At 42.3% G+C, this 23,129-nt stretch overlaps 2 protein-coding genes, 1 long non-coding RNA gene and 1 other non-coding gene across 5 annotated transcripts in view; 2 read left to right on the forward strand and 2 right to left on the reverse strand.

Moving 5' to 3' along the window:
- Limd1 (LIM domain containing 1) overlaps positions 1–7,668 on the forward strand; it is a 55,114-nt gene extending 47,446 nt beyond the window's left edge. The window contains exons 5-9 of one of the 2 annotated variants that reach the window (XM_046437741.2): positions 1,189–1,319; positions 1,940–1,991; positions 2,495–2,563; positions 3,860–4,027; positions 4,231–7,668. In XM_046437741.2, coding sequence (XP_046293697.1) covers positions 1,189–1,319; positions 1,940–1,991; positions 2,495–2,563; positions 3,860–3,997 — 390 coding nt within the window. In that variant the 3' untranslated portion in view covers positions 3,998–4,027; positions 4,231–7,668. Of the gene's footprint in view, positions 1–1,188; positions 1,320–1,939; positions 1,992–2,494; positions 2,564–3,859 lie in introns of both variants that reach the window. The other variant, XM_046437740.2, reaches the window with a different exon arrangement.
- Positions 7,669–12,067: 4,399 nt separating this feature from the next.
- LOC124088210 (uncharacterized) lies at positions 12,068–13,342 on the reverse strand. Its single transcript, XR_006850291.2, has 2 exons — positions 12,973–13,342; positions 12,068–12,328 (listed from the first exon to the last, which is right to left on the reverse strand). It is a non-coding gene; the product is annotated as an uncharacterized LOC124088210 (long non-coding RNA).
- Trnar-acg (transfer RNA arginine (anticodon ACG)) lies at positions 12,952–13,024 on the reverse strand. The gene has a single exon. It is a non-coding gene; the product is annotated as a tRNA-Arg (tRNA).
- Positions 13,339–23,129, forward strand: part of Sacm1l (SAC1 like phosphatidylinositide phosphatase) — a 55,552-nt gene continuing 45,761 nt past the window's right edge. The window contains exon 1 of the mRNA XM_046437743.2: positions 13,339–13,474. Within this exon, the coding sequence (XP_046293699.1) occupies positions 13,443–13,474 (32 nt within the window). The 5' untranslated portion in view covers positions 13,339–13,442. The remainder of the gene's footprint in view (positions 13,475–23,129) is intronic.

The raw sequence follows: 23,129 nt of genomic DNA on the forward strand, positions 1-23,129 counted from the left end.
AGCAGTTCCAGGTGTCATATCCAGAACAAATGATGCTGAGAAGAAGGAGGTTTGTGGGTATTTGTCTTCATTGTGTTTAAAAACAGCTGCCACTGGGGACTTTGCTTTTACACTTGGATGTGAGATAACCAGGGCTTGAGTTGGGGCTTCTTGATTACCATACTGTGGAGTCACGCCACATGTGAGGAGCACCCAAGAAGCTAAAGTTAGAAGGTTTTTCCCCCCAAATGGCCGTTTCCCGTAGAATTATCTTTCATTTTCTCATGTAATTGCCGCTTGCCAAATTGGTGAGGAATCCCTCTGTGCCTCAGCTTTGCATCATTTCCTGCTTCTCTGTGGTGGCTTTTGGCCCTGGGATTGGCTCAGCCCTATCTCAGCATACCTCTCTAGGAAAGAGTTTCCTGCTGTGGGTGGGGATTGGAAAGGAGTCCCCTTAATTCCCTCCCTGCTCAGCAACCCTGAGAGGTTGCAGGAGAAGGATTCTTATAGATCCACTCCTGTCCATACATATAAACAGACCAGCCTTCCCATCCCTGTGCTCCCTTGACCTCCATCCAGGTGAAACTCTTGGGAGAGCCTGCTCCGTGTTAAGTTCCTGCCAGGTGGCTGGGCTGACGAGATGAGCTGGGTTCAAAGGAGCTGGCTGCAGCAATAAACTAAGAAAACGGCGAAGAAACCACACAACACACGGACATAAGTTTCTAAGACCAAGGGTAGGATGGCTCTTTGACCTTAAGGATCAGCTTCATGCTGGACAGCACTGGAAAGAGCATATACCTGGAATCTCTCTATTTTATAGGAGGGACATATAGAGGAGCTTCGATGGAATGTTCTTCACCAAATAAAGCAGGAGATAGGGTTTCAAAGGTGGAGTCTTGCTTTGTGATGTCTTGTGGTCAGCAATTGATTGACATCTTGGCAAGTTACACCCATTTCAGGTGCTTTGTGGGATCCCAGGCAGAACAAGAGAAAAGGTGCATTTACATCACACAGACCAATCAGCATGCAACGCCAGACCCATCCCCTCATATATCTCCAATGCGCACACACACACAGCCCATGGATGGCTTGTGACATGGAGTGACTGTACATGTGGCCCCTCTGCCCAGAGCACTTCTCTTTCTCCCACTGTCCCTTCTTTCCCTGGAATTCCACTAAGTCTCTGCCTTTCCTCCTTTGTGCCCCCAGATCCTGCAGGCCCTGGGGAAGTCCTACCATCCTGGCTGTTTCCGATGTGTGATCTGTAACGAGTGTTTGGACGGGGTGCCCTTCACCGTGGACTCGGAGAACAAGATCTACTGTGTTCGAGATTACCACAAGTAAGGAGGGAGGGACAGACGGGAACCATACACGTAGGCCACACTGATCTCAGCAGAGAGTGGAAACGACCATGATTACAGTAGCTTGTACCATTTGTCCAGAGTCAGCAAAGGCTTAATGGCTTTGAGGGTACAGCATGGGCCCTGGGGGGTCAGTAGATGCCAGCAGATAGGAACTGGTTGACACATCTCTTTAGTGAAAAAGTAGAACAGTGTCAACAAACCCTGTAACCAGCTTCCTGGTCTCGGGAGGACTCCACCAAGCTACCAAGTGCTGTGGCTCCAGCTTTATCTAACTTTGCCAGGTACCAAGTCAGGGTTGGTTTCTACCACACTGGGTTTACTGGGCTGTACTAGGCATCACAAGGGGAGCGAAGAGCCAGGTTAGTCTTTATCCAGGTGTCTTTGTTATAGCTGGGAACAATCCCAAAGCAACACTGAAGCGTGTTCCACAGAGCGAGCCAGGCTCCGGTCTTCTGGTGAGGGCTGGAGGGATGTGCCAGGATGTGCCACCTGGGCAAAAGGTGGCTCCTCGCAGCCTCCTGGTGCCAGCCTTATTCGGGGCCTCGCCTCCTAGAAACAACACAAGTACATTTTTCTGCTTCTTTGTTTTTCCCCAGGGTATTGGCCCCCAAGTGTGCAGCTTGTGGGCTTCCCATCCTTCCACCTGAGGTAAGATGCTTTCTCAGACATGTTCCTGGGTCTTCTAAGACCCGGGCATCTCCCTTAGGTCAGTCACAAGATTCTGTGTCCTGTCCTTATACCTTTCAGAATCCCAATTCTGAGACAAATAGCATTGCTCCCTTTCTCGTGGGCTGGCTTTCCCAGCCCCATGCCCTTCATGTGCCTGTTCATCCCACAACCAGGTCTAACTCCCCTACTTGATGCTTAGATTAGTAGATGAGCAGAAAAGCTTTTCGTTTTTTTCATTTAAAAAAAAAAAATTAAATGTCCCTGTTGGCCTTTTTGTTCTCTGTTGACTCCGGTGCTCCAGAAGGTGATATTGTCCCTCCTACTTCCTACCTCCTCAGCGAATTCTTCCTCCTTCAAGTGTTAGTTTTCACTGCAGCTCTGTGTTACCCCAGGACACTCTCTGCTCCCCACTCCATGGCCCTTGGCATCCACTGGGCCCTTAGCTGGCCTTTTCCACATGTCTTGCTTTTCTTTGGGCTCAGGGCTCCGATGAGACCATCCGTGTTGTGTCCATGGACAGAGACTACCACGTGGAGTGTTACCACTGCGAGGTAGGCCCCTCCCTCGTGGCTCCCAAGCCCATCTCAGAAGTCCAAGAGGAAAGCCACTTAGGTTACTGGGGCCTGAGAGGGTCGTGAGGTTATGGGTAAGATCTGCCCTCTAGAGCTAATGTGGGAGCAGACGGGGAAGATATGGGTGCTCGGGTGTGAAGGTCTTGATCATTTTCTGCACATCCAGAACTGGCAAGTTCTGAAACCTAAACTGCTTTCCCTGGTGCTGCAGAGCTAGGAGGGTCAGGTGGAGTGTGGGTCTCAGGTTTTGTGTGGGGACCAGGTCATCAGACAGGAGTGTGGTTGGGGGAAGAGACTCCCTTCCCTCCAGCACACAGGCTTTTCCATCTGCCAGAATCTCCTTTCTGAGCTATGCCCTGTAAATCATGAAGAAACCCCTCTTGGAAACAGGCATGTATGGAGGCCAGTGGAGGCTCACCTGCCGCGTGTCATGTGCCAGACTGAATGAGCCACTAGTGTGCCTAATGATTGCCAGGGAAGCCAGAGGTCCCCTCTCACCAGCCCCCATGAAGGCTGACAGTGGGATTTCCACAGGAGATTAAGTTCATTTTGTGATACTGTTGCTGGGGAGGGCAGGGAGCGTAGGTGACACATATTGAAGAACTGAAGGAACAGGTGGGACGCATGGCCAATGATACCCCAGGTCCCTGGAGAAGAGGGTGAAGATATTTGCTCAGCCATCCTCTCTGCACATCCCAGACCAGCCTGTCCAGTAGAGATATAAGTGCCACAAGTTCAAGTTGGGTGTATCACTTCCAGTTTCCCAGTAGGCACATTTGAAATGTCTAAACAAGGAAGTGGGATCAATTTTTTTTTTTTTTTTTTTTGGCAGTATTGGAGATCAAACCTAGGGCCTATGCTTGCTAGCATTCTTACCACTGAGCTATATCACCACCCCTGGGATCAATAATTTTATTCAGCCTAGTAGATCCATCCTAGTTATCCATCCTAGTAGATCCTAGTAGATCATTTCAACACGTAGTCAGTATAAAAAGTTATCCATGAGGTGATTTTCCATCATCCTTTTGTCCTGAGCCTTGGAAATCGGTGTGCATTTGCTCTGTCAGCACATGTTCTTTCCAGCCAGCCCCGTTTCCGTTTCCGGTGCTCTGTAGTGACATGTAGTCAGTGGCATCCAGATTGGACAGGTCTTCACTGGGGAAAGCTAGGAAACAGTGCCCCCTGCTGACTTGGGTTGGTGGCCTGATGTCAGTCTCGCAGTCTGTATTGTTCTGCTTTCATTGGACATTCTTGCCTTGCCCCCTCGTCCCCCAGGACTGTGGTCTGGAGCTCAATGATGAAGACGGTCACCGCTGCTACCCCCTGGAGGACCACCTGTTCTGTCACTCATGTCACGTCAAGAGGCTGGAGAAAGGCCCCTCGTCTGCAGCCCTCCACCAGCACCACTTCTAGCCAGAGCCACTCCCGGACCTCCTGGTGGGGGTGAGGGGCCAGAGCTGCACAAGGAAACATCTGCCCTTTACTTCTGGTGGCCCCTGGGATGGAATTGGGGTAGAGGAAGAGGAGAACGGGTGGGCGAGTTCCTGCATGTGTGGGGTTCCTTTCTTTTAACCAGGGAGGTAGTGCACTACCTGTCTGGTGTATGTATTTCCCAAGTGCTTTTCTCCTTGTCACGCCCTCGTCAGGTGACTCGGGAAGCCACTCCACTGTGTGAGCCAACAGTTCCCGCTTCAGGAGGAGAGTTTTGTGTTGATCACATTCCCAGTATGTCGTGAAGTGACAGCTCAGCAGCCAAGACATTCAGCCCTTCCCGATAGGAAGATGCCTTCACCCGGTCACCCCTTCATACATGTGTACCTCCAAGGCATGATTGAAGACTGCTTTCCATCCCAGATTCAGTACTGCTGAGAGTGGCTGCAAACTTTAGTCGCATTATGGCAAAAAGGAAGCTCTAATCCGTGCTTTGTGTCCTGAGAAGTATTTGCTTAGTAAGTCAGAGCCAAGGTTCCAGACACGGGAGCCCAGGCTCCTCCTTGGGCTCTCACAGCATTCTGTGCCCCTGCCAGTCCTCACTCTCTTAAGGCAGGGTGTGATGTTTGGGGGCCCCATGGAGGCTTGCCCTGTCCCTGTAAAACATGCTTTGGGAGAAGACCTTGGTGCAGGCACCAGGACTCTTTTGCCCACCTATTTGTGGTGTTTTTTTTCTCGGAGCTCTGGAGAGTCTGTGACTTTGGAGCCATTCCTGCAAGGAAGTCTCTGGATCCCATGTGGGAACATGTCTGGCACCTATTTTAGCTTATTTAACGAAGGCCTTTTTGAAAGCCCTGCCCACATTGCAGAGAGAGAACTCCTTAGAAGCAGGGAGAGTTTTTGTGTGTGTGAGATCTGTGAGCCGGCATGGCAGGCAGTGAGTTAATATATTTACTTCAGGGCTTTCCTTCTTGCCTACTTCTGGGCAAAGACATTATGTTTGAAGAAACCAACATAAGGTACACTGCTTTGGCCTATTTTTTTTTTTTCTTTTAATTGTTTCTGTCCACTTTTAGTCTTTCACACACACAAAAATACCTCACAGATAGAGCTTCACCAAATTGCATTTTTAGGAGGGATTTGGCCACCACACTGGACTCAGATACCTCCTTGGGTGTGTTAGGAATCGCTGGCTTCACATGGCAGACTCCAGCTGGTCAGGGTAGTGTGATCATAACTAAATAGCAGCTGGGAATAGAGCTGATGGAAATTCAGCACTATGGCCTTACGCATTTCAGCATACTGGCTCCCAGGTGGCCAGGGCTGGAGGAGGACCACACACTGGCAAGATTTCAAGATCACCTGAAAAGTCACAATTTGCCCTCCAAGTCACTCCAAGGCTGCTGAGGCCAGAGGATAATTCGAATGGGAGAAGCTTTAAAAAAAAAAAAAAGACTGGTTGCCATTTGCCCTCTTCTCCTGTGACGGGATTGCTGGGTGTCTCCCTGCTGCCAGCCAGAGCAGGGCATGGCTCTGGCCTCTGTACTCTGCAGAGTCCTATCCTCACACCCAGAGTGGGCTGTGGAGAGTGGTCAGTGGTATTGCTGGCACAAGTGAATGCAGACTGTTCATCGGGCCTGGCTCCACCTGTGGGCCATGTTTGGACTCATTGGCAGCCATTGTGGGTGAGAAGCACAGAATCAGCACCATGGATTGTCTTTTCCATTTCCTTTGTCCAGATGGCACTCCTCAGTTTCTGGTCCCAGGCTGTGCCTCCTGAAAGCCCATAAATGCATGGGCCTGTGGTGTGGACCCTGAGGCTGGGTCCCTCTCTTCTGAACAAGCCATCCAGCTCGGCTTTGGCAAGGCTGGTGGGGAACAAAGTGAGCCACTAGGTCTTAACCTAGCTCTGTCCCCTAATGTTGGCTTTGCCGGCACACCTTCGCTCCACTTTTGAGTCAAGCAGAGTGAAGAAAATTGTGTTGGAATCACTATCAGAAGGAGCAGGGATTTGTTTGCAAATGGAGTAATTAGTTTAAAACCCTTAGATTAATATTTTGAATGACATTTTTAAAGTGGCCTTGATAGAGGTATTTCAGATGTATTTGCAAATACATTTTATGTTGTGGGAAAAGTACAATACAGTAATTTCCAGATGTCCTAGAAATCCTAGCAGTGGACTTCTCTGATTGTCCAGTCTCTGGAAAGGGCACTGGTAGGGATCTTGAATTGTTTTGTCTGTCTCCATCTCAGGCCCTTGCATGAAAGCCATGAAGAGATGTTTGCCTATCTGTATTTTAAATAAATTATTGGTCCAATAGAACTGTAATGGGGTTGTATTTATGGGCATATAGGGAAAAACCAGGATGAATAAATTTGCTTTGAAAGTTAGAGAAAATAACCTTTTTGGTTTCCTGGACAGTTCTTGGACTTTAGATAAAACAAGGAGGATGAAGGCCTGATCCCAGACCCCAAAGTGAGCCTCCATCCTTCTCTCTTGTGTCATTTCGCCTTGAGATGTTTTTGCACTCTATCTTGGTTCTCTCCTTTTTTTCATCTGCTCACTTGAGTCAAAAGCAACCTGGGTGATCTATAAAAATCTGATAACCCAGTTTGGTCTGTCATGTAGGGATTCTCTCTCATTCACTGTTTCTCCTCCTGAGATGGAGATCGTCTGCTTTGTTATCTCTTACTGAAGAAGGGCATTCCTTCCTGGCATGAGGCAGTGGGTGGGGACTCCACTTCTCAGTTCCACTTCTCAGACTCCACTTCTCTCCACTTCTCAGTTATTAATATCTGAGTGTGCTGTCCTACAACTGAGAACCTCTGAGGTTCTGCTTTTGAGTCCTGGGTGGCTGTTAGAATAACCAAGGCACTCTGATCACCTTCAAGTGCTGTCCTTGCCTTGTGTCCGGGGGCCTGAGTCACATTTACAAGATGAAAAGCAGGATTGTTAGGATTTAAGAGAATTGTTCGGAATTCACAGTCCATTGCACTCCACTAAAGGCTGCTTTTATGTGCCCTTTCTGTGCCCGTGTGAGTGCATGCTGTAAGGTTGATAGTACCTTGCAGAGAAAGGGTGTGAGATTCTACCCCAAATAGTGGTTGCTGGATGCACTTATTAAAATTCTGTCTGTCAGGAAACCAAATTATTTTTGTACTTTCCTTTGCCAAGAATCAGTCCTAAGCCAGGCATGGCAGTGCATACCTGTAATCCCAGTGGCTTGGGAGGCTGAGGCCGGAGGATCACGAGTTCAAGACCAGCCTCAGCAATTTATCAAGGCCCTAAACAACTCAATGAGACCCTGTCTCTAAATAAAATACGAAAAAGGGTGGGGATGTGATTAAGGGCTCCCTGCATTCAATCTTCAGTATGCACCCCCCCTAAAAAAAAGAATCAGTCCTAATTTCCTAGTTAGTATTTGAAGTAACTTTAAAGTAACAACAACAAAATGAGTAAAAATGTACTAGGTATCTTTTGTGTTCTGAGCCAAAACTGGACAGATGTGGGAAATCTCCATATAGTTATGAAAGTTTTGCTGTATAGGAAAATTATTTTCCTCTGTGTGTCTTCTTTGCTATAAAATTATTCAAAATATTGCAACGATACAACTGAATCAATTTGTAGGCTATTAAAGTGTTCTCCAACATAACAGTGTTCACTGGGCCTTTTCTGTGTGTGGAATAATGTGACAGTGTTGACAGTGTTTTTACCCCTGGGTTTTACCCTTTTAGAACTCTGGATTCTTTAAGTAACACATGAGTTTCAAGAGCCTGAGATTTTACCTTCTTAAAGCTAATAAATTAGCATGGCATGGTTTCCTGGATCCTGGCAGAAGTTATGGAACTTGCAGATCAGGACAAAGGACAGTTTATTACTAATAGCAATAGTAGTAGCCTGATTATCAGCATTTGGAATTGTTTACTGAACCCTGTTTTCTACAGGGCTCCATGAAGAGGATCAGACAATACCTGCACATGTGGTGGGTTGCATTACAAGGGGCACCAGATGCTTAGGAAACCCTGTCTTTTATAATGGGCATTGAGTCTGCCTGATCTTTGCTCTGGAGAGACACAATCATTCACAACTGTTCAATGAACTAACATCCTTGAAAAGATAGTCTGGAACTAAGGCAGTCGGTGCCTATGCTCACAAGATTAGTGTTAGAATCTGAAAGGCCTTGGAGAATCATATCCAAGGGTGTGTTGATTTCTATGATGCAAATTCTCCTGTCACACCTAATTTCATTCTACCAACATGGCACCCCAGAATCCACCCCAAAGTTGGGAGAAGATAACTTAGTTATGAGCAAGTATGAGCTAGCCTCATGCATCTGGGGGTTGAAGCAAAGAGGAAATCTGATCTGGTTCTAAATTCCATGATTGCAACATAATAGGTGACATTAATTGTGGGGACCATGTCCCAAATGTTATTTTAAGGACTCCATATTCTCTATCATCCCTCATTTTATGAACATCTGAGAGACATGGATGGTGAAATAACTCTTCAGTAATACATCAGTAAATAGCAGGACCAGTATGCCATCCCAAGTACTTTCATGCAGAGTGGCCTATCTTGGCCACTCTGTCTGCTGAGGGGTTAATCAGTTGTACTTCAGTGTATTTATTCAATAAAGCCACACAGTCCCTAAAATGGCAATGAGGAGCAGCTTATCACTGCTGTTGGACTCTTGTTTTCCTGTTGCTACTGTAGAGTCATTCCTCAAACTCGGTGGCTTAAAATAGCACAAGTTTGTTAAAATTCTGAAGAAATGGATCCTCTGGGTTCACATCAAGGTTGTCTGTAGATCTGCACTTGATGCAGAAGCACTGGGAGAAAATGCATCCTTGCCCATTTCCGGCTTCTCAAGACTGCCGTGTTTCAGGGCTTGTGGTGGCACCACTCCAGCTCTGTAACTCTGCTTCTGTAGTCAGGCTGCCCATCTCTGATCACGCTCCCACCCCCCCATCATAATGACCTTTTTATTATATTGGGATTTTCCAAATAATCCCTAATAATCTTACTATCTCATGATCCTTAAGCCGAAATCCCCCTTGCTTTGTTGGATAAGATATAGTCGTAGATCTTGGACATCTTGATGGACAGCATTATTCAGACTCCAACAGAATATGTTTTTTTTAGGATGGAAATGAAAGTTTCCCTATTTTTTCAAGCATTGTTAAAAGTGGGGTTTGCATTTTTCCTGGATTGAAAACAGAAATGTATCATATATAGTAAACACAATTAGAATCTGGGTGTTAAAAAAGTCAGATGTCATACCGTGATGGGAGAAAAAAAAAAATCCAAGAGGTCTGGTCTGGTTTAGAAGTTCTCAGACATGTGACATCCCCAGGTGTATGACCCTTCTAGGAGAAGTCCTCATTGTATGATACCTCTGAGCTTGTAAAGCAGCTGAAAATACTGCTGCTACCTACCCACCCTCTCCCTCACTCTTCCAACTGATCCAAGTCCTGGAGAAAGGTGGCTGTGGGCACAACAGGTCTCTGAAGGAGTGAAAAATGAGGGAACTTAGGGATTTGGCATGAAGGCAGACTCCACAAGACAAAATGGATCCAAGGTCTATAAGTGGGAATTAGACAAGAAGGGAGCTATAGAGATCATCTGGATGGTGCCAATAATCTGCAGCTTGGACTGTCTGCATGAGAAGGCCCTGGCAGATTTTATAAAATATTCATATATGTATAAATAACAATTTATTATAGGAAAAATTCGGCGACAGATGTCAATTTACATTTACCCATCCTTGATGGTTTCTTATCCTGAACACTGCTGTGCTTAAGAGTCTTATTTTGGCTTATTTGGCGTTTAAAAATCCTGGAAGAATGCCTTTTTCTAACTGTATTCTCTCTCAGTGTCACTAAATGTTCATGAAGGCCTTGGTTTATGGTCCCCAAATGGTGAAGAAGACATGTTCAGAGCAACTGGGCGGGCCCTCTCTGGAGGGCAATGGCCCTTTAGCTGGAAATATTCTTTTCTTAAAACCCAAGAAACACAACACAACTTCAATCCCTTTTATTAAAAGGGAAGAAATGTCCAGAAGCCCAGAGCTGGTGAATAGAAGAATTAGGACTAGAAATGAGGTCTTCTTATGGCCAGTAAAGAGGGGAGAGTAGTATGTGACTGCCATCCATGCTCAGTCAGGGCACAGGACCTGAGCCTGTTCATGGGTGGCCTTCTTGGGTACAGTGACCCCTAGGGCAGGAAAGCCTTGGGTTCAAGAGCCCTCAGTATTCACCACTTAATTGTTCAGTGACCTTAAGGAAATTTAGTTCTCTCTTTTTAAAAAAATGAGGATAACAATCACAAGTTCGAGGCCAGCCTCAGCAACTTTGCGAAGCCCTAAGCAAATCAGTAAGATCCTGTCTCAAAAAATAAAAAGGGTTGGGGATAGGGCTCAGTGCTTAAGTACACCTGGGTTCAATCCTTAGTACCAAACAACAACAACAACAACAAAAACAGGTAACTGAACATAAAGAGATTGTTTTAAGGGTTGATTGAATTGGTCCAAATAAAAGAGCTTAAAGCAATATCATGCATGAAGTAACGGCTCAGTTAAGTGTGATAGTTTTTAAGATTTAATATATTTTCACATCAGGATAATCAACAAAATAAATTAGAAATGAATTAAATAAGAAAAAGTAATACAAATAAAATTTTTAAAAAGTGCATGTGATAGGGACCAGGGTTGTGGCTCAGCGGTAGAGCACTCACTTAGCACACGCAAGGCCCTGGGTTCAATCCTCAGCACCACATAAAAATAAATAAAATAAAGGTATTGACAACTACAACTACAAAATAAATATTAAAAAGTAACGTGATAGAAACAAAATATTAGCAAATTTGAATTAATAAAAGCAAAAATTAGGTTAAAAATATTATAAGGAAAAGATAAATAATAAACTGGCAAAAAGATTATAATGTGTTTGATAGCCAGAGTTAATATCCTTAATACATTAAAAAGTCATATTTGTAAGAAAAAAATTAAATATATTAAGAAAATAATAAGAAATAATGTAAAGGAAGTTCCATTTTTCAATTATGAAAATTAAAAATTATGATTCAATTTATATTCACATTTTATGTAAATATCCAATTTACATACATAAAAATAATCCAGTGTTGGTTAGCATGCATGGAAATAGATGCTTTTGATTGAAGTGTGTACTGGTTTAATCTTTCAGAGGGCAATTTTTAAAATATGTACCAAAAATCTTTAAAATGTCCATGAAATGGATCTTTAAAATGTTCACCTGGTTATCCCATCTAGAAAATTTTAAGACATAGAAATAATCCAACACAGTTATCAGTTTTATAAAGTGTTAAGCTGACTGGTTCCTCTGGCTCTCTGGTGTGCAGGCCATTTGGGGACTGTCCAGCTTCTGATAATGTAAGCCAATCTAATAAATCCCCTTTTATTAAAAAAAAAAAAAAAAAAAGACAGTTCCAACTGACAAGCCGTTCCTCAGAAATTATTTTCCAGACTAGAGAAGACTCACAGAAGGAAGGCTGAGTTACACGATGCTGCCAGCACCTTGGAAAGGGATCTCCCTTCTTGTCAGACCTTCTCTTTGTAACCGGCCTTTATGAATTGTTTGCAAGGGTTACTAGAGCCTCCCTAACCAGCAGGTTGAGGGGAATCAATGGCAAGTCAAATCTAACACACACACAGCATTATTTAACATAAGGAGCTCCAAATAAGTGTTAAAGAGAGGACAAGTGAGAGACATTGCAGCAGACAGTGCAGTCCGCCTGGCTTCATTCACATTGATCTTCTCCATTCTTCATAGAGATGAATGCTACCAACTGACGTTAAACTTCATTGAATGCTTAAAAAAAAAGTGTCAGGCTGGCAACAACCCACATTCCTAAAATATTTAGTTATTTGGTAGAACATCTTCCAAGACTATTTAATGGCTTTAAATCTCAGACAAAAAGCTAAAGGATACAAAACGAGACCCTGTGGGGGCGGGGGGGGGGAATGTGCAGGTAAATCCCTATTAAAGTGCAACAGAAAATGTTAATAGTGATAATCACAGAGTAGGAATTTGCTTTATTTATTTTTGGTGCCTTGTATGTATGTTTAAGCAGCCACTATACCACTGAGCTACATCCCCAGCCCCCGCTTTATTTTTATTCTCAACAAATTTCTGTTGGAACAACGTTATGATGGGAGAAATTAATTGATCATGGAGTAATTGGTTCATACAGTGTTCAAGGCAGCCACTCCGGGGGTTCAAGGCTCCCTGCTGCCGCAAACGTTTTGGGCCTTCTCAGGTCTTGTATCTGGGAACCTGTAAAATAAGGGGTGAATATACTAGATTAGACGGGGCGGGGGGTCTTCTCACTGTAAAATGACCAAGGTTTAAAATTTTCCCGATTTAGTTTAGGAACCAGAATGGTTGGGGGGGCCCAAGCTGGCACCAGGGCTGGAGGCTCCGAGGGCTTTGCGGACCCGCACCACGGCCCGCAAACGCACTGCGGTGGTTCCTCCTTGGCGCGGGCAGAACCGGAGCCCACCCACCTCGGGAAACCCGCGCAGCAACCCTTCTCACGTCGGTACGGGGGTTTCTGCTCCTTGGAGGAAAATAAGGTCTCCTAAAACGCGTTTTTGCGTTTTCGGTAGGTAACCCGCAAGCCGCTCACTCCAAATCGCCACCTCTCAGGTGCGTTTTCCTAAAGGTACTGGACTTAGATTTTATATATATTTTTTTTTACCAGGATTCCTCGTGTGCATCATTTAAGATGAGGGCGCTCTCCAATTTGCAAACCATTTCAGACAGCTTTAGGTTTCAAACATGGCTTAAAAGAGAGTATTATTGGGCAATTCAAGACTTTGACCTTCACAGTTTTTACACATAATTCTTTTCTAAGGACCCTTCCATATCAAACCCAAACGTCGCAAAAGAGCACACGTCGAGCCAGCCAGGAGTCGAACCTAGAATCTTCTGATCCGTAGTCAGACGCGTTATCCATTGCGCCACTGGCCCGTGCTAGCTGGGCTTTCACTGTGCAGCTAATCACCGCTGACGCAGTTTCAACAGGCTTCCTGGCACCAGCTCTCCGTTCCTGCCCCTGCGTCGGGTGTCGTGGCTCCGGCGCTGAGCTGCCGGCTCCGCCTTTCCCAACGAACACGCCGCACCAATCCGCAGACGCTACGTCACGGCGCTCTTCCACGCAATCCAATCCATCGCATCAGGGGGCGTGTCTCTCACGCTCCAACTCGCTTACTAGTTTGTCCCCCGTCGCCTCCGGTTCGCTTGCGTTCTTTCCCGCGGGGCGGCAAAGGGGTGGGGTGAGGCGGGCGCGGTGGCTGGAGTGCCAGGGTGACCGGTAGCGCAGCAGCGGAGGTGGTGGTGAGGCTCAAGGCGAGCCGGCGGAACGGAGAGGAAGAATTGGTGGTGCAGGATGGCGGCGACGACTTACGAGCGGCTGAAGCTGTGAGTTCCGCGGCTATGGTGGTTGACAGAAAGGGCCCGGGGGCGGCAGGTGCGGGCCGGCGTCTCCGGGAGGATCCCGACTTCAGGGTCGGGTCGGGTGGGGAGCTCCGTACCCCGGCCCCTGTCTCCAGGGCGGGAGCACGGATCTTGCCGGCCTTTCTGGGCCCTCTCAGCCTCGGCTCCCGCGGGGGAGCGGAGCTGCAGACCGGCTCCCAGCTCTCCTGGACCGCGTGACTACGCGGCCCTTCTGGGCGCTCCTCCCCACTTTTTTTTTTCCTTTTAAAAGAGAGCTCTTGGCCCAATTTATTCTTATGGCTTAGCAAAGAAAAAGAGGGTTTCCTTTATTTAATGTATTTATAGTAACGTTTTAAAGTCCACATAACACTTTTCTCTTGGTTACGTCGAAGGCTGCTTGACGGGTCTCTAGGGTGCAGGAAAAGAAATTTGCGGTCAGTACTTCTTTTAAGGTCTGGAAGGAGTTTACTTTGGTTTAAATTTTACACAACTGTAGCATAAGCAGGTCCTTAAGTCTTTGCTTCGTTAATCTCTACCGTTTGGACATTGCAAATTGACTTTTTGGTGAAGACAAATGCTTAGGGCTTTGGGAGAAAGAGGCCCTGGATGTTAAAGAGTTTAAAATAGTTGTTTGTAAGGGCTTTGGCTCGTCCTGGATAAATAATATGCATGTATTTCCCCTTAGTATTACCCTCAGCGTCTGCACTTTTCTTGTCTGGGAATAACTTTGTTCTACTCACTTTAATGCTTTGCCTCTAGGCTATTTAAAAATTTGGTAGTCGGGGAATGTTTTTGACAGCAGAATCAAATGTAATTTTTGAGAAGCTTATCCATCCCTCTGTATGTTAAAATATCCTGGTACTTAGGCATAGGTATCACATTTCCTTTGCAGGAAAATGAGGAGGTATGGTTTGGGCACTTCTTGTACTCCCAAGAACCTCAGGCTCACTAATAACTTTCTGAAAGGTTTAGAGTTTAGGGGTGCAGCGTTGGGTGGGAAGATATCTACTCCATGTCATGTAATTTGCAGAAAAGGTGACTACTTTTTCTACATTTCACTCCCTTTGCCCCTCCCATTTATAATAATCCCCTTGAAAACTCCCAGCTGCACACCTCCCTCCACATTTTCTTCACCATTTATTCTCTCCCATTTCCTGTTTGCAAAGTGATCAAAAAGTTGAAATGTCTTTGACTAGGTAACTGGCTAGGCCAATGTTTCGTGTGCTTTGCTGGTGAATTGGGTTATTGTTGTCTATCTGATAGGCATTGAAGGGTTTAATGTGATCTTACACCAGGTCTCAAATGTGTTTAAGCAATATGGAGCCTTGGTTTAATGCAGCTCAGTGTTAGGTTACAGGATGCAGTTGAATTTTCCTGTGGCAAAGATTGAATAAGATAGAGAACTTTAGAATTTTGATGATTGTTTTTGAGCTGCCAAAGCACTAAATTTCACCAGTCCAGACCTCAAAACAAACAACACCCTCTATATCCATAAAAGAGAAAGGAAATTTGGTCCTTAAATGATGAGAATGATGCTTTTGTATTGATTTATGTGAGAATAGAAGCTATAAATTCGTTTCAGTAAAAAAGTAAATTTGGGGTTATGTGAAAGTCATTATCTGATTTATTACTTAAGTTTTGAGTACTTCTTATAAATGTGAGGATAGAACTCTTTTTTTTTTTTTTTAAACCAATTTGTTTTACTTTAGTGGGCTTGTGAGTTGAAGTCTCTGTTTTTATTCCTTTTTTTGCTCCTGCTGTTCAGTTTTTAAATGTGGCCTCTGACCAAAGAGTATTCTTTTGGATGCATCTGGATGTGGAATTGGTTGCTGACCTACATAAGAATTGGTAGGACACAGTAGCCATTTTTTAAAAAGTGCCTGGAGATGTATTTTAAGAAAGTGTCATACAAAAGAGATAGTTTGGTTAATTTTTTTAAACAAATTTGTTGAACAGTGATTATTTAAATGTTAAAGTGCTTGAAATACTAAATATTTTTTCCTACATTATGCCATACTTTTTCTTTGTCCATCCTTGCTCTGCTGAAGTTCATCTTCCAGATGTCTTAATTTCATCCTCTACTTCCTAAGGTACAATTTCCACTTCCTATAGGATCAAGCCCACATTAGTTGGCTGTCCATATTCTTAACCTTTCTATAATCTATTTTCTAACTTTATTTTCTGTAAGTACGCTCCCATCCCCTGCCCATTTCTGCCAGACTTGGCTCACCCTCTTCTAACTTGGATTTATTTTGATCCTTTCACCCGGAATGCCTTTTCCTCTCTCCTCTCTCTCTCTATATGCTGATCAAATCCATGATAGAACTGAGAAAACTCAGGTTTTTTAGTCAGAATAGATTTGGATTCAAATCTTAAACTTGCTACTTGCTTACTTGCTTACTTGCTTTCCAGGGCATAATACTTAATCTCTCAGAATCTTTTTTTTTTTTTTTTTTTGATACTGGGGATTGAACTCAGGGGCACTTGACCATTGAGCCACATCCCCAGCCCTATTTTGTGTTTCACTCAGAGACAGGGTCTCATTGAGTTGTTTAGCATCTCACTTTTGCTGAGCTTCACTTTGAACTCGCAATCCTCCTGCCTCAGCCTCATGAGTTGCTGGGATTACAGGCCGCAGTGCCTGGCTCAGAATCATTTTTTTAATCTGTAAAATCTGAATGTTAATACTTCACAGAATTATTGTATGGTTTGAAAAGGATTGTGGATGAAATACTCACTGTATGTCACAGAGACCTTCTCTGAGAAACCTTTTATTTTCACATTTTTCTTGTCGCTCAGCTGTGATAAGTCTTTGAAGCCAGAAGTGAAAAATTAAACAACAAAAGTCCGAATGATTTACATATTCTGTCTCTTTGGATTGATTTATAAAGCATTTACTGTGTCATGGACAAGAGGACTGAGAGCTATAACCATCCATCCAAAATACTGTTTGAATCAGTCACCTAGAAAGGATGTGATCATGATGTATACTTTGTTTCTTTAGCTGTGTTGCCACTATCTAGAATGTGTTAGAAGCACCTTAATAGACTTCTCCTCTAGTCCTACTCAGTATGTAACAAAAAGCCTGTGCATCTCCTCAGTGAACCTGCATCCCCAGTAAATGAACTTTCCAGTATAGATCACCCACCAGTACTTTAAAAAGAATAGTTTGTAGTAATTTGGAATGTATTATTTTGAAAAAGCAGAGGCTTAAGTCTTTTCATGTATGTTGTTTTCTTCCCAATGCCTCTGTAAGGTCTTAGGTAGGTATGTCCTCTGTCATTGTTGAAGACAGTCAAATAATTACCCTTGGTTACAGTCAGGTCACACAGCCAAGCCACAGCAGAGCTGACCTTGGAGCACAGTTGGTCCAGAGTCCAGTGATCTTTCCATTACACTGCAGTATTCAAATTACCTTTTTTCTCTTTATCAGGTTGATTTCTTCTTAGTCCTCAGACATGCCAGGTATAGAAATGAACTTATAATAAAAAATAGTTGACATATCCAAATGGGTTTTTAATATGGAAAACAATGTAGATTTTGTTTAGAATTTAAAATTTATATACTTTTTAAACTTCTAGGCAGTTTTAAATGTCCTTTGTTGAGACTTCTTTTTGTTTTTTAGAACCTTTATGTAAGCATGGGTAATTTCAAATGTGTATCTGAAATTGTGAAACAGACTAGAAATGTATTATTTCTCCCAACCCCCATCTTGAAAGGTCAGCTGAAACTTGGTGGAAAACAGGGAATCCTTTAGCTACTGAATCTGGCGGCATCTTGTCTCTGAAGAAGTACTGTTTCCTTAGTTAAGAAATTGTCTTTCCTACAAGATTTTCATAGCTGTGAGGTCAGTCAGGGCAGATGTATTGCAAACTAGAGAACAGATGTAAGCTAACCTGCATTGTAATGAGAACCGGTGTAATATGTCCAACATTCACATATCTCTCCATGGAGGGAAGGGTATAGATTATCCTCATGAAATTGGACAAAGATGATAAAAGTTTGTGTCTTAAGAATGGCATAGTTGGATGGAAGTTCGGGCTAGAGAGTATAGATTAATGCTAAGTGATGCGATGTAGCTAGCATCCTTTAGATACATAAACTTTGTGACAATGACAGTTACCAGGTTCCTAGGCAAATAATCGTTTTTTCATTATGATAAAATGTATATAAAATATATTATTTTAACCATTTAAAATGTATAGTTCAGTAGCACGAAGCACTTTCATGTTGTTGGCCAACCATTACTACCATCTGTCTCCAGAATTCTTGTCTTCTGGCAAAACTAAAACTGTACCCATTAAACAACTCCCTATTCTTCTATTCCTCCAGCCCCTGGCAACCACCACTCTAAGTCTTCTGTTTCTGTGAATTTGACTGTTCTAGGTGCCTCATTTCAGTGAACTCATAACACTATTTTTTTTGAACAGGCTTATTTCACTTAGTATGTCGAACTGTGTCAGAATTTCCTTTTTAAGACTGAATAATATACCATTATATGCACAGTCAGGTTGCTTTGCAATGGGAACACATTCTGAGCAATGCGTCCTTAACCAATGTTGTTGGGTAAACATACAGTATACTTACACTTGTCTAGATACTTACACAGCCTATTATACACTTAGGCTACTCGATATGGACTGTTGTACATGCGGCTCATAGTTGACCAGAACGTCTTTATGCAGTGCATAACTACTACCATGTTTAGTTTATCCATTCAACTGATGATGGTCATTTTGATTGCTTCCACCTCTTTGTTGTGAGTAATGCTGCCATGAATGTGGGTCTATAGATAGCTCTTTAAACCCTGCTTTCAGTTATTTTGAGTATATACCCAGAAGTAGAAGTGCTGGATCATATAGTAATTCTATTTTTAATTTTTTGAAGAACTGCTATATTGGCTGCACCATTTTATCTTCCCACCAGCACAGTTACTGGGTTCCAGTTTCTCCACATCTTTGCCAATACTTATTCTTTTTTCATTTCTTCTCTTTTTATTTTCCCCATTTTAGTGGGTGTAATATACTTGAAGTGAGTTAATTTTACTCATGGTGATTGGCAGGATTTTGAAGACATTGCTTGTTGCCTGAAATAAGATATGGATGTTGCATGGGGAAAAACTATGTTTTTAGATACTCAAATCATAATCTAAGAGTTAAAGAAAATAAACTATTTGGTATGTACTTTATTTTTTTTAAAAAGAGAGAGAGAGAATTTTAATATTTATTTTTTAGTTTTCAGCGGACACAACATCTTTGTTTGTATGTGGTGCTGAGGATCGAACCCGGGCTGCACGCACACCAGGCAAGCGCGCTACCGCTTGAGCCATATCCCCAGCCCCTGGTATTTACTTTATAATAAAATATGTTGCTTTTCTTAAAATTTAACAAGGCTCATTTTAAAAAAGTATTCTTAAGAGCTATTGAATCTCAGGTGGCTATAAGATTAAGTGTATTTGTGGGGCTGGGGTTGTGGCTCAGCAGTAGAGCGGTCACCTAGCATTTGCAAGGTCCTGGGTTCAATCCTCAGCACCACATAAAAATAAAATATTGTGTCCAACTACAACTAAAAAATATTAAAAAAAGATTACGTGTATTTGTATTAACTATAGTAGCCAGAATTTTCTTTGTTGAATTTAACTTTTAGTCTCCTGTGGTTTCCTTTTTTAATCCCATACTATGATACTAATCCTTAAGAGCAAAATAATCTACCAAATGAAGGTAGTTAAAGTAGGAAGCAGTTGTTATTTAAGTATTATTTTGCTTTGATATTTCTTCTATTATAGTATGTGGCAACAGAAACCAGAATTCTAGGTGATATTGAATCTTCTTGTCTTTTTTATTTTTATTTTCCCCTTCTTTTTTTTTTTTTTTTTGATATTGAACCCAGGGTCACTTTAACCACTGAGCAGTATCTCCAGTCCTTTTTATTTTGAGACAGGGTTTTACTAAATTTACTGAGGCTAGCCTCTAACTTGTGATCCTCCTTCCTCATCCTCCTGGGTTGTTGGGATTTCATACATGGGCCACTACACCTGCCTGAATTTCCTTGTATTGAATTTAATATATTCTTATTCACTTAGAATTAATAGTTAATTGTATCCATCCCTGCTGTCCTGTCCCTTTACCGCCCCCCCCCCCATCCTGATACTGGGGATTGAACTCAGGAACATGCTATAAACCCAGCCCCCTCACCCTTTTTAAAATTTTTATTTTTGAGGCAGGGTCTCACTAGGTTGCTTAGGCCGGCCTCAAACTTGGGATCTTCCTTCCTAAGTCCCCATAGTAGCTGGGTTATAAAGCGTGCATCAGCTGTCTTGTTTGGCAATAGTTGATTGTATTCTGATCACTTTATCAGATAGTTTATATAGGACCAGAGCCCTTTTTGTATAGCATTAATTTTTGAACCTTAGAGACCTGACTACATAGCTAATGACCAAATAATCTTGAATGGAATCTTCTTATTCTCTAAAGCCTATTTTATTTATATTTTTTTATAAAATAAATAATGTGATAGAGTTCTGTGGAAATGAAGGACATCACAGGGTTGCTGTTTTATTTTTTTCATAGAAAAGTTTTTCCTAGGTTTTTAGTTACCATTGTTTTTCTTCATTTGCATGAAGTCCATCAGTTCTAAGTAATTGTTATGTTGAGAATGCAGTATAACCTGTTGACTCTTAAACTTGAAGAAATTCCTGGGAGAAGGTGGCTTGAGCAATACTCTGTAAACTTTCTTATCAGGGAGAATACTGCTCCCTCTTTCTCATTTCCAGTTTAAAACTTGACCTGTCAAGAGCTTTTCTTAGCAAGGAAAAAGGAAAACAGTGTTTAAAATTTTATTTACTCTATCACTGAGCCAATAAAAACACAAATTAAGGCCCTTTAAAACTATGTAGGTGTTTGCTGACTGAATGTGTCATATTCTCTAAGAAAATTGATTAAGCTGCTGCTTTTTTCTTGTGTGAGAAATACCCAGGAGAATGGACTAAGCTCAGTCCTTGTCTTCAGAGACAGCCATTGGTGAGGATTTTAAATCCAAAAGAGCAGTAAAACCATAAACACCAGCAAAATTACATCATCGAATGTAAGTGCTAGAGGGTGCAGTGTTTGAAGTCTCAGGAGCATAAAACTTATAGAATAGAATTTACTATATGTGACAAATATACTTCAGATCAATATTAAGGCCAACTAATGAGGGGTGGGAAATGAAAGGAGGAGAAAAAGAGGGCAGCAAGGGTGTATACAGGTGTCTCTGACTGGGGGTGATTACTGTTGTGATTAGTAGGATTCTGAGTCATTATTTACAATTATTGTCCTTAGAAATGTTGATGAGCTAATAATCATTGTTCATACTTTCGTTATATCAATTCTTAAGCCCAGAGATAGCAGACATTACCAGAATAGTGTGGTGGCAGCACCCATGGCTTAATTTCTGGCAGCATCTCTCAGCGGTAAAGGCCCCAAGGCCCTTGGGCTAAAACTCTAACTTAATCCATAATCTTATTTGTGTATTTTATTATTTTAATACATTGTTAAACTTTATTTTAATCTTGCCAGTATATGGTTTAAAAGTAAACAGTACCAAAGCTTACACCCTTACCAAAGAACACCCTTCTGTACCCCCAACTCCCACTGTCCTAGATGCAACTTTTTAAGTGACTTCTGATATTTTATTGCATATTTCTAAAGAACATGCTTACACTGCTGTTTCCTGATATTTTTTCAATTTTAGTCATCTGATGACTTTCTTCTTCAGAAGATGACGATTTAGCTTTTACTTCTTCTGAATATAGTTATAGTGAAATATTCAGTGTTCAGAATTTCTTGTTAATGAAATGAGAACAGAGTGTTACAAAAAAATCATCTTGTTTTATCTTCTGTATCTGACTCTGTGATTATCCCTCATTTTAGTGGGACATATCTTTCCTGCTAAGAAAGAGGAAAGAAAGATATTTTTTTCTTTTCTTTCTTTCTTTCTTTATTGGTGGTACTGGAGTTTATTTATTTATTTATTTTGGTACTGGAGTTTAAACCCAGGGGCTTTCAACCCCTGAGCCATATCCTCAGCCCTTTTTATATTTTATTTAGGGACAGGGTCTTGCTAAGTTGCTTAGGGCCTTACTAAATTGCTAAGGCTGGCTTTGAATTTGCGATCCACCTGTCTCAGCCTCCATTCTGAGGATTCTGAATCATTATTTACAACTATTGTACTTTTATTTGGTGTGTTTTCCATTTATTTGGTGGGTCTTTTAGTCTAGAAACTTGTCCTTTGGTCATGGATTAAATTTCTTACTATGGATTTGATAATTTCTTTTTTCCCCCCTCCTTCTTTGTGTGTTCTGGAATTCCTGCTAAATGGAAGCTGAACATCTTGGATTGTGCCTCTTTTTCTTTCTTTCTTTTTCTCCCTCCCCACCTCAATCATCCTCCCTTCCTTCTTCCCTTCCTTCCTTGCTATGCTTTTATCTCACAATTCTTTTTAGTCTGTTCTCAAGGAGAGTTTTTTCAGTTTTGTCTTCCAGCCTTTCTGTTAATTATTCAAATTATTATTTTCATCAGTTCAAGAATATATTCATGCTTTTTTTTTGATAACACCCTGTTCTTATTTTATAAATTCAATGTCTTCTTTCTGAGGCTATCATTTATAAATGTGTTTTGAAGTTGTTTTCTGTTCTTAGCATACTTTGTTTACCCAGAGTTGTTTTACTGCTTGTTTTGATCTTTGTCTTCTCAAAGGGAACCTTTATTTAAGTACCTAGTGACTCTTGGTTGTCATCCCATGTTAAAGAATGAGGCATTAAAAACAACTAATTCAAAGATTTTTTTTTGTGGGTCAGGACTTGTCAACTGTAGCCCTCATTGTGGTGTGATTGTGCAAGAACTCTCATCTTCAATTAGGTTCCTAAATGTCAGCAGTTCCAGATCTTTTTTCTCTTGTACCTATTAGTTTTTTCAGGGACAGTCTTCAGAGTTCCTATGGGGATTGGGAGTAAGTAAACTTGGCCACCATCATTCTGGGAGCCTGGCAGAGGAGGAGGATTGGATGGTCATCTGTAAGTAGACTTCTGTGTCTCCTGACTTTGTCATCTCACACTGAGCTGGTCCTCAGCTGTGCCTGGTATCTGGAGTCCAGGGATTCTCTTGTCAAACTGTTTTAAACATTAAATTCCAGCATCAGGAAGGGCAGGTGCTTGGGTGCTACTGGTTTGGATAAGGATCTTATTGTTCCTTTTACAAACTTCAAACTTCTTCACTTCCATCCCTACTCTTGCCTTTCTCTTATTGCCAAATTCTTATTTACCTTTTTCCTCTGCTCTTGAAGCTATTCAGTGTTTTTTGCTGAAATATGTTTGTGTTGTTGGTTCTTACCTCATAGACAATTAGATTTTCTGGTAATTAAGTTAATTAGCCTATTTCCAAGCACTTTTCCTTCTTCAAACCTGCATTTGAGTGGCTTGGATGTGTCCTCAGCCTGCATCTGCCTGTTGGTGCTCCCCAGATTCTGTCTTCTGAAAGAAGATCAAGGCTTTTTCTGTGGAAGATTTTCACTCTTGGAAATTTGTTTTAGTTTCACCTCAGTTAAAATTCAAATTTATTGATCTTACTTCAAATGTGTTATCCAGACTCAGAGGTGTCACATA

Source organism: Marmota monax, unplaced genomic scaffold (genome assembly GCF_021218885.2).
Source record: "Marmota monax isolate L192 unplaced genomic scaffold, Marmota_monax_Labrador192_F-V1.1 WCK01_AAM20220418_F8-fsc00021, whole genome shotgun sequence".
Taxonomy (NCBI): Eukaryota; Metazoa; Chordata; class Mammalia; order Rodentia; family Sciuridae; genus Marmota; species Marmota monax.